The sequence below is a fragment of the Ranitomeya imitator genome, chromosome 9 (genome assembly GCF_032444005.1).
Source record: "Ranitomeya imitator isolate aRanImi1 chromosome 9, aRanImi1.pri, whole genome shotgun sequence".
Classification (NCBI taxonomy): domain Eukaryota; kingdom Metazoa; phylum Chordata; class Amphibia; order Anura; family Dendrobatidae; genus Ranitomeya; species Ranitomeya imitator.
In genome coordinates this window covers 25,943,515-25,954,530 of record NC_091290.1, presented here as the reverse complement: position 1 = coordinate 25,954,530, position 11,016 = coordinate 25,943,515, and the positions used below count along the sequence as shown (strand labels likewise).

The 11,016-nt window shown below is 48.2% G+C and overlaps 1 protein-coding gene across 1 annotated transcript in view; it reads right to left on the bottom strand.

Moving 5' to 3' along the window:
• Window positions 1–11,016, bottom strand: part of GALNT18 (polypeptide N-acetylgalactosaminyltransferase 18) — a 255,237-nt gene that overhangs the window by 63,231 nt on the left and 180,990 nt on the right. Inside the window, exon 3 of the mRNA XM_069739538.1 lies at window positions 1,929–2,095. Coding sequence (XP_069595639.1) covers window positions 1,929–2,095 — 167 coding nt within the window. The remainder of the gene's footprint in view (window positions 1–1,928; window positions 2,096–11,016) is intronic.

The following is an 11,016-nucleotide window of genomic DNA, read 5'->3' as shown; positions in this document are numbered from 1 at the left end:
CCGCCGGCCGGGGCAGCCACCTGTTAACATCACTCCTGTATACCGGAAAGTCTTTGGAACAGGATTAACACCTTAGACTTCCAGCCAGCAACGGAGGTAGGAAAACTTTCTAAGTGCCTTCACAACTCTCTTGGCTCTATGAAGTGAACACACTGGGGATATACCTGCGGTGTTTTTGGTACCAGACTTTAATATTGGGACATTTATAAGTGGTTATTTTGTTTTTAAAGGATATTTCCAACTTTTGCCATTTCTTTCTGCTATTTTTCCAGCGCATACCTATATATACACCTTTGTGTGTGTGTGTATATGTGTATGTATGTATATATATATATATATATATATATATATATATATATATATATATATATATATTTATTAGGTGCGTCGGCGCCACATCGGGCGACGCAGCGGCGACGCACGCGTCATGCGCCCCTATGTTTAACATGGGGACGCATGCGTTTTTGCTTGTTGCGTTTTGCGACGCGTGCGTCTTTTTTGCCGCAAGCGTCGGACCAAGAAAACGCAACAAGTTGCATTTTTCTTGCGTCCGATTTTCGGCAAAAAACGACGCACGCGTCGCAAAACGCAGCGTTTTTGCGTGCGTTTTGCCGCGTTTTTCGGTGCGTTGCCGAAGCAGCGGCGCACAACGCTAGTCTGAACGTAGCTATATATATATATATATATATATATATATATATATATATATATATATATATATATATATATATATATATATATATATATATATATATATACACACACACACTACACACACACACGCATCTGTTTCTGTACAAGAATTAATTTCAGCCTATTGGTTGAGCCCTCCACAACCATCATGGTCTCTCATGTGGCCCTTCGGGAAAACTAATTGCCCAACTTGGGTTTAAACAGTTTTCTATAATTTTGGCCTAATGACAAATTCAGACATCCATGAAACAGTCAGAGGAAACACTGAAATGTCTGATCTAACCTCAAGCAGCTTGGATTGTGGCCTCTCCACTCTTCCTCAAGACTTTGGGACCTTCATTTCCAAGGTCTAGTGTGCAGTTTCCACAATCAGTGATGGTTTGTGGAGCCATGCCATCTGCCGGTGTAGGTCCACTGTGTTTTATCAAGATCAAAGTCAGCGCAGCCGTCCACCAGAAAATTTTAGAGCACTTCATGCTTCCCTCTGCTGACAAACTATTTGGAGATGGAAACTTCATTCTCCAGCAGGACTTGGCACCTGTCCACACGGCCAAAAGTACCAATACCTGGTTTACAAACAACAGTATCACTGTGCTTGGTTGGCAGCAAACTCGCCTGACCTTAACCCCATAGAGAATCTATGGGGTATTGTCAAGAAGATGAGAGACACCAGACCCAACAATGCTGACGTACTGAAGGCTGCTATCAAAGCAACCTGGGCTTCCATAACCCCTCAGCAGTGCCACAGGCTGATCGCCTCCATACCACGTCGCATTGATGCAGTAATTGATGCAAAAGGAGCATTTACTGAACATACATTTCAGTAGGCCAACATTTCGGATTTTAAAATCATTTTTCAAGCTGGTGTTATAAAGTATTCTAATTTACTGAGATAATGACTCATTGGCTGTAAGCCATAATCATCAACATTAACAGAAATAAACACTTGAAATAGAGCACTCTTTTGTAATGACTATATAATATATGAGATTCACATTTTGTATTGAACTGAAATAAATTAACTTTTTGATGATATTCTAATTTTGTGACATGCACCTGTAAATCAGCGTATGTGAAGTAGAGAGATTAGATTGTCAGCTCCTAGGAACATTTACCTACAGATCAGAGCGAGATCTGACTCCAGGTCCTACACTGCCTCCGCCTCTGAAGACGCCATCCCCCCTAGACTACACTAGAGTCCCCCCCTCACAGATCCGAGCCCCCCTAGGACCCACCATTATTGCTGTTGTCGTCCACCAAGATGATTTCCTTGAGAAGTTCTGTGGGCGTCCTGTCAATGGCAGAATGGATGGAGCGCAGGATGACGGACAGAGCCTCATTCACGAAGATGAAGACGATGCTGACCTGGGGCAGATGATCCGGATACGTCAGGTTCTTGCAGCTATTGGGGGAAATAACAGAAACGTAACGTTATCAATGTTAGAATTCTTTCCAGGCAGTGTTGTCATGGGGTCTCCTCTGCAGACATACGACAAGTGACATTCGTTTATCCAGAATTAAAGGGCCCAGATGCCGGATTATGAAATGTCCTGTAACACAGACTGGTCATATAAAAGGTATATACAATGTAACGGTGGGCTTCACAGAATTCCAGACTGTTACACCTCAACCAGGTTCTCCAAATGGGCCTCCCAGCAGCACGGGGTATTTCAGGACAGTCGTGTGCAGGACTACATCACATGACTCTCCAGTGGTTATTACATTAGATTTACAAATTGCGAATTTTTTTTTCGCACCAGTTTTGGGATGATGTTGAAAAACCATGGGAAAGCACAAGCATCACGGGCGCGACGTTTGAACCCGACTTCAGGCAGTGTTCACATGCGGCAGATTTCTTGCAGAAACCTCTAGAACTCTAAATCCACCCTATCATGTGAAGGCCGCTGTGTCTGCAGCAGATGCGTGGATGCCTGCAACATATCTGCATGCATGATTTCACCCACAGGTTCTGTCCTAACCTCAGCATGCTGGTACTTGTAGCTCCTGGACAGCTACAGGCTGCAGAACATGGGATCGGAAATCTGCATTAACTCCTTTGCTGCCGGAGTGAACTTGCGCGACCTATACAGTTACTTTTCATTGTGCCCCTTTCCTGGGACTGATAAATGTAAATCGAGCAGGTGCTTCCATTTCGGTACGCTCCAGCAGCTCGGCATCACAGGTGCAGGTGCGCTGAAATAGGAATAATAGGAGCTGGGGGGCTGTTTAAGTGATAGCAACGTGTGCGGCATTTAGACATCTGGACCGCTACATTTTGGGTTTATCCAACAGAAATTTTCATTGAAATGTACAGAGAGAAGCATATATTCATCAAAATACCCACAGAGCACTTCAGGGGAGGAAAGTGTAGATCTTGAGTGAGGTCCCAGAAAGGAGTTTTCTCATGAAGGTAACCCCTGTCTACGTGCCCTATTAGGTCTTTCTCACATTCGTGAAAAATAGAAAAAGAAAAATCTGTCTGATGTTCATCCTGAAGAGTTGGCCGAGGGTCTGCAAGGTAAAGCAGACAGCCGTGGGCTTATATTATCAGGCTGGGAAGGTGCATGGTGATTTAGCCCTACCCAGCCTCAATATACCAGCCCGCGGCCAGCCCAGAATTGGCGCATCACATTAGATGAGCTAATTCTAGTGCCTTTCCCATTTGCCCTGGTGCGGTGGTAATCGGGGTAATGGTAGCGGTGATTTGTCACATTCCAGCTGAGGAAAAACTTACAGGAACACTGCCTCATCGAATAACATTGGTGCATTGAACTCGGCGTAGTGGGAGCGATACCTTAGTGGTAGGAGCAGTATCTATTAACAGCACAGTATTTCAGGTTAGGAGTGTGCCGATTTTATGAGAGGACACACTGGGTGAAGCAGGGGCTCGTACAAAAGCACAGAGTATTTCAGGAGAGGAGATTTCTGCTCCTGTGGTAGGTCGCACTCTGGAAATTATATAGTGGATGCTGCAATTTACCCAGTAGCACAGAGTATTTCAGGAGAGGCGTGAGCTAGAATACCAGTAGGTCACAGTTTGGGAGTTACATAGTGGGAAGGAGCAAGTTCTTCTAGCAGCACAGAGCATTTCAGCAACGTATTGATCTTGTGGGAGGTTATAGACAGATTCATCATTTATGGAGTAGGGTCGCCAGCACAGCACAGAGTATTTAAGAAATAGGAGACACATCAGTAATTATTTGCCTTGTCTCTTATTGATTACTTTTAGGATTTTTTCTCCTGCATTTGGACATCTCCACTGATCAACCAAGAGCAGCATTGCGCGAAAACCACTTCACCGTCTTCTCCTGTTCATAGTTTCGCCTGTCTTTATGAAAAGGACTGTGAAATCCATGAAGCGGGGAGAGGGGAGATGCATAATGTTCCTATGACTGCGCTGACAGGGAGTGTTGTCATGGGGACATTGCTGCAGAAGTAACTTCCACCATCGAGCACATACAGGTCCTTCTCAAAAAATTAGCATATAGTGTTAAATTTCATTATTTACCATAATGTAATGATTACAATTAAACTTTCATATATTATAGATTCATTATCCACCAACTGAAATTTGTCAGGTCTTTTATTGTTTTAATACTGATGATTTTGGCATACAACTCCTGATAACCCAAAAAACCTGTCTCAATAAATTAGCATATTTCACCCATCCAATCAAATAAAAGTGTTTTTTAATAACAAACAAAAAAACCATCAAATAATAATGTTCAGTTATGCACTCAATACTTGGTCGGGAATCCTTTGGCAGAAATGACTGCTTCAATGCGGCGTGGCATGGAGGCAATCAGCCTGTGACACTGCTGAGATGTTATGGAGGCCCAGGATGCTTCAATAGCGGCCTTAAGCTCATCCAGAGTGTTGGGTCTTGCGTCTCTCAACTTTCTCTTCACAATATCCCACAGATTCTCTATGGGGTTCAGGTCAGGAGAGTTGGCAGGCCAATTGAGCACAGTAATACCATGGTCAGTAAACCATTTACCAGTGGTTTTGGCACTGTGAGCAGGTGCCAGGTCGTGCTGAAAAATGAAATCTTCATCTCCATAAAGCATTTCAGCCGATGGAAGCATGAAGTGCTCCAAAATCTCCTGATAGCTAGCTGCATTGACCCTGCCCTTGATGAAACACAGTGGACCAACACCAGCAGCTGACATGGCACCCCACACCATCACTGACTGTGGGTACTTGACACTGGACTTCAGGCATTTTGGCATTTCCTTCTCCCCAGTCTTCCTCCAGACTCTGGCACCTTGATTTCCGAATGACATGCAAAATTTGCTTTCATCAGAAAAAAGTACTTGGAACCACTTAGCAACAGTCCAGTGCTGCTTCTCTGTAGCCCAGGTCAGGCGCCTCTGCCGCTGTTTATGGTTCAAAAGTGGCTTTACCTGGGGAATGCGGCACCTGTAGCCCATTTCCTGCACACGCCTGTGCACGGTGGCTCTGGATGTTTCCACACCAGACTCAGTCCACTGCTTCCTCAGGTTCCCCAAGGTCTGGAATCGGTCCTTCTCCACAATCTTCCTCAGGGTCCGGTCTCCTCTTCTCGTTGTACAGCGTTTTCTGCCACATTGTTTCCTTCCAACAGACTTACCATTGAGGTGCCTTGATACAGCACTCTGGGAACAGCCTAATTGTTGAGAAATTTCTTTCTGGGTCTTACCCTCTTGCTTGAGGGTGTCAATGATGGCCTTCTTGACATCTGTCAGGTCGCTAGTCTTAAGGTACCGTCACACATATCGACGCTGCAGCGATACCGACAACGATCCGGATCGCTGCAGCGTCGCTGTTTTGTCGCTGGAGAGCTGTCACACAGACCGCTCTCCAGCGACCAACGATCCCGAGGTCCCCGGCAACCAGGGTAAACATCGGGTAACTAAGCGCAGGGCCGCGCTTAGTAACCCGATGTTTACCCTGGTTACCATCCTAAAAAGTAAAAAAAAACAAACACTACATACTTACCTACCGCTGTCTGTCCTCGGCGCTCTGCTTCTCTGGTCTGGCTGTGAGCGCCGGGCAGCCAGAAAGCAGAGCGGTGACGTCACCGCTCTGCTTTCCGGCTGACCGACGCTCACAGCCAGAGCAGGAGGAGAGCAGAGCACAGCGCTGGAGGACAGACGGCTGTAGGTAAGTATGTAGTGTTTGTTTTTTTACTTTTAGGATGGTAACCAGGGTAAACATCGGGTTACTAAGCGCGGCCCTGCGCTTAGTTACCCGATGTTTATCCTGGTTACCAGCAAAGACATCGCTGAATCGGTGTCACACACGCCGATTCAGCGATGTCTACGGGGAGTCCAGCGACGAAATAAAGTTCTGGACTTTCTTCCCCGACCAGCGATCTCCCAGCAGGGGCCTGATCGCTGCTGCCTGTCACACTGGACGATATCGCTAGCGAGGACGCTGCAACGTCACGGATCGCTAGCGATATCGTCTAGTGTGACAGTACCTTTACCCATGATGGGGGTTTTGAGTAATGAACCAGGCAGGGAGTTTATAAAAGCCTCAGGTATCTTTTGCATGTGTTTAGAGTTAATTAGTTGATTCAGAAGATTAGGGTAATAGGTCGTTTAGAGAACCTTTTCTTGATATGCTAATTTATTGAGACAGGTTTTTTGGGTTATCAGGAGTTGTATGCCAAAATCATCAGTATTAAAACAATAAAAGACCTGACAAATTTCAGTTGGTGGATAATGAATCTGTAATATATGAAAGTTTAATTGTAATCATTACATTATGGTAAATAATGAAATTTAACACTATATGCTAATTTTTTGAGAAGGACCTGTACATATGTGTATATAATGTGTGCACATAAGCCTTAAAGGGTTTTTTCCCCCAAAAAGCTTCACTGATAACTTTGCTGCTGCTTTCCTGTTAGCGCTCAGGATCTGAACATCTCGTGAATGTGCAGCAGCAGGATCTTGTGAGCGCAGACATCGGTCAGCGACTAATGCAGCTTTTGTAGGTAACAAATTGGCGCTAACTGTACAATCTTCTCGCCCATACTAGCGATTCAGCGCCATTATCGTGATACGGGGAAAGACGACGTCTCCGGTGGTCCCTGCCCCCGGGCGCTTGTTCCGGTAGCTCGCAGATACAACAGCTGGATGTGTGGAACATTGCGTGCGCGGCTTTGTTCCCCGGCTCGTACAGTAAATCTGCAGAGATGTATTTACCGCAAATATTTCCGCTCGCAGAGTAATGGCGGAACGTCACCCCCGGGGCCAGGAGTGACAGGCGCTAATGTACGACGTCCCCGGCAGCCGCCACATTGTGTGGCTATAACACCGAGCGGCCGCATTGTTCGCTTCGGAAAATGAAAAACAACCTTGAGAGGAAGAATGTCTGCGCAAAAGTGCTGGTAACCATGGCGACGGACACCGCGGTTCCATTAATTCTTAGTGTTCGCGGAGAAAGAACTCGTGTGAGGTTCAAGGAACCGAGGGCGCAGTCACCATTACAGGTCCCCTTAAAGGGGCAGCGCGACGGGGGAGGAGGTCACCATGTCATACAGAGAAAAAGTTCTGAAAAGTCATCAGCCGAGAGGAAACCTGTACCTAGAGCACTGCTGAGCTGTGTATCTAATCTTGTGTGATACAATGTGCGGAGATGTGCATCTAATCTTATGTGGGATACAGTGTGCTGAGTGGTGTATCTAAACGGCGTGATACGGTCTTCTGAGCTGTGTATCTAATATTATGTGTGATACAGTGTGCTGAGCAGTGCATATAATCTAATTTACGATACAGCGTACTGAGCCAAGTATCTAATCTTCTGTGTGAACAGAGTGCTGAATTGTGCATCTAATCCCATTATATGTGATACAGTCTGTGGAGTTTGTGTATCTATTCCTATCATGTGTGATACAGATGGCCGAGCTGCTGCATCTAATCTCATGTTGTTTGATACAGCCTGCTAAGCTGCAGTTCCCTTGGTTGCATTTTAACAGCCCAATTTTGCTGCAATAGCCCCTTCATGACATGCGCCATACATGTTCGATGCATGTCGTGTCACTCCCTTTGATGTGGGATCCAGCGCTGAGCCCACATCTTTCCTGGCACATGTCAGCTGTTTTGAACAGCTGACATGTGCCCCTAACAGCCGCGAGTGGATTAACGATCCACCCGCACTTGTCAACCGGTAAATGCCGCCATTAATCTCTTAGTGTGAACGCACCAGAAGCGCATGACTAATCCCGTCCATCGGCGCCTGTGTCACATGACCTCAAGTTACCAACGGGTTGGCATGACAACACGGGGTCTGCAGCAGACCTCTAGCCGGATTGCTATGAGCGCTGCCCAGTGGTGATCGATTGCTCACTGAGCACAGACTGCCATGGTTCTCGACAGCACAGGTGATGTTTACACCAGACGAACATTAGTTTTGCTCATTCATCAGGTGATCGGCGGTCGGTTTACAGGAAACGAGCGATAATTGCGCAGTGTGAATGGACCTTATGTCGCTCACATGTGAGACAATCACACCAAGTGATAAACAGGTCTCTAGAATCGGCCAGAAATGCTCCTTAAATACTCTGTGTCGCTGTGGGCGTTTGGTCAATACTGTTGATTCATTTATAAGGTGTTTAATCTGTTAGTACACTGAGCGCAGTTCATGCTCCGAACAAACCGGTAACTGAATCTCCGTGTGGAGACTTATAGGCCATGCACTGCTCCTCTGAAGGGGGTCTCTGCATATTTAAATTCCCAGAGAAGAAGTGGACAAGAACTCTAGCGCCTCCGACTGGAGGTAGGAATCCAAGATGGCCTGACCACGACTTTGTAAATGGAGTGTCTGGCTTGGCTTCTTATCTAGACACGTGTTTCGGGGCGTTTGCTCCTCATCAGAGCAAAGCAGGATTTCTGGCTGGATGAGAAGCCTCGGACAGGGGGTATAGTTTGTTCTTGTGGAAAACGCTAACCTGGGATAGGTTGATTTATAAGTTCTGAATGTCGCACACGTCGCCTCCAGTTCATATTATCAATATTTCAGCACAGCTGCACGCCTCACCGAACCGCTGGAGCTGGAAGTGGAAACACCTGCGATTTATTACCGGCAAACAACACATTCAGCGACAAAGACGGTACATCCAGGAGTTAATGCAGATTTCCCACGATCCTTTTGTACAATTTTTTTTTCAGTACTTAATATTTAATTATAAATCACAAAATATATATGTAACCCCATCCCCATGCTTTACACTGCAGCTCTGCTTTTTCAGATTGGTTGCTGTGAGTGTATGGAGGGAGGACTGATGTGATCACTACATCTCCTGTAATGCAAAACAGCAGCCCGCTCTTCACAGAATGAACCAGTAGGGGGCAGAAGTAACACGTGAGGTTTCACCGCGATCCAGCAGAACTATGGATGCAGCTCTGGATGTGACTGTAGCACAGGATGTGATGCCGCTCCAGAAGTGGGGGAAGAAGTGGCGAAGGTCTATAAAGTGATGGAGAGGGCACCCGCAGCTTCCAGCAGACAGGAGAGAGCGAGAGGAGACGAGCGTCATCCCACATCAATTCCTTTTTCCCCTTTCTAAGCATTTCTCTGCCATAAACCTAAATCAAAGTGAGTGAGTGCAGCAGAGTGACAGGCGGCCATCATGGAGGGACGTGCTGCGTACAGAGAGGAGAAAGCAGCCGGCAGCTAAGGGGGATAATGAGGACAAGAAGTAATTAAAGAGACAACATTTCCTCAAGAAAGAAGAGAAGGATCCAAATGCGGAAAGTTCTGAAATTTCCTTTAATCTGATGTGGGAACATCAACAACAATGTGAAGCCAGAGGGATCCTGGAATCCCAGTACCGGGCCCAGAGGATCCTGGAATCCTAGTAGCGGGTGAAGAGGGATCCTGGAATCCCGGTACTGGGCGCAGAAAGATCCTGGAATCCTGGTACTGGGTGCAGAAAGATCCTGGAATCCAAGTACCGGGCGCAGAAAGATCCTGGAATCCCGGTACCGGGCGCAGAAAGATCCTGGAATCCCGGTACCGGGCGCAGAAAGATCCTGGAATCCAGGTACCGGGCGCAGAAAGATCATGGAATCCAGGTACTGGGCGCAGCGGGATCCTGGAATCCCGGTACCGGGCGCAGAAAGATCATGGAATCCCGGGTACCAGGCACAGAAAGATCCTGGAATCCAGGTACCGGGCACAGCCGGATCCTGGTACTGGGCTGCCAAGAGGAGGTGGCAACTGGGGAATCAGTGCTCCACGGGCGAGACCTGTCAGGGGATATCCTGGAGTGTGGGCTCCGCACTTGGGGACCCTTCTATAAAAACGCCCATTGGCATTATGTACATGAACTGAGGGAGTCCAGAATTTGTCCCAACAACAGAGGTCCAGTGAAAAGAAGGATTGAACATGTTTAAATCCAACATGGCTAATCCTTCCTGTGGGAGATGAGATGTTGCAAGTTTAGGCAGGGCTGGGGAGAAGCAGTGGCATCTGGGGGAAGGAAGCAGAAGCGTCTGGGGGATGGAGGACGGAGGGGAAGAAGAGGCAACGTCCAAGACCTGGATGGGGAGCAGAGGCGTCCGGGGGATGGATGGAGGGGGAGCAGAGGCACCCGGGGGATGAGGACGGAGGGGGAGCAGGGGCGTCCGGGGGATGGAGGGGGAGCAGAGGCGGCCGGGGGACGGAGGAGGAGCAGAGGCGGCCCGGGAATGGATGGGGAGCAGAGGCAGCCGTAGGGATGGAGAACGGAGGGGGAGCAGAGGCAGCCGAGGGATGGAGAACGGAGGGGGAGCAGAGGCGTCTGGGGGATGGAGTATGGAGGGGGAGCAGAGGCATCCGAGGATGGATGGAGGGGGAGCAGAGGCGTCCGGGGGAAGGAAAACGGAAGGGAAGCAGAAGAGTCCGGGGGATGGATGGAGGGGGAGCAGAAGCGTCCTGGGGATGGATGGAGGGGGAGCAGAGGCATCCGGGGGGTGGATGGAGGGGAAGCAGAGGCATCCAGGGGATGGATGGAGGGGAGAGCAGAGGCATCCATGGAATGGATGGACGGGGGAGCAGAGGCATCCAGGGGGTGGATGGAGGGGGAGCAGAGGCGGCCAAGGGATGGATGGAGGGGGAGCAGAGGAATCCAGAGGATGGATGGAGGGGGAGCAGAGGAATCCGGAGGATGGATGGAGGGGGAGCAGAGGCATCTGGGGATGCATGGAGAGAGAGCAGAGGAATCCGGAGGATGGATGGAGGGGGAGCATAGGCATCTGGGGGTGGATGGAGGGGGAGCAGAGGAATCCGGGGGATGGATGGAGGGGGAGCAGAGGCATCCGGGGGGTGGATGGAGGGGAGAGCAGAGGCATCCAG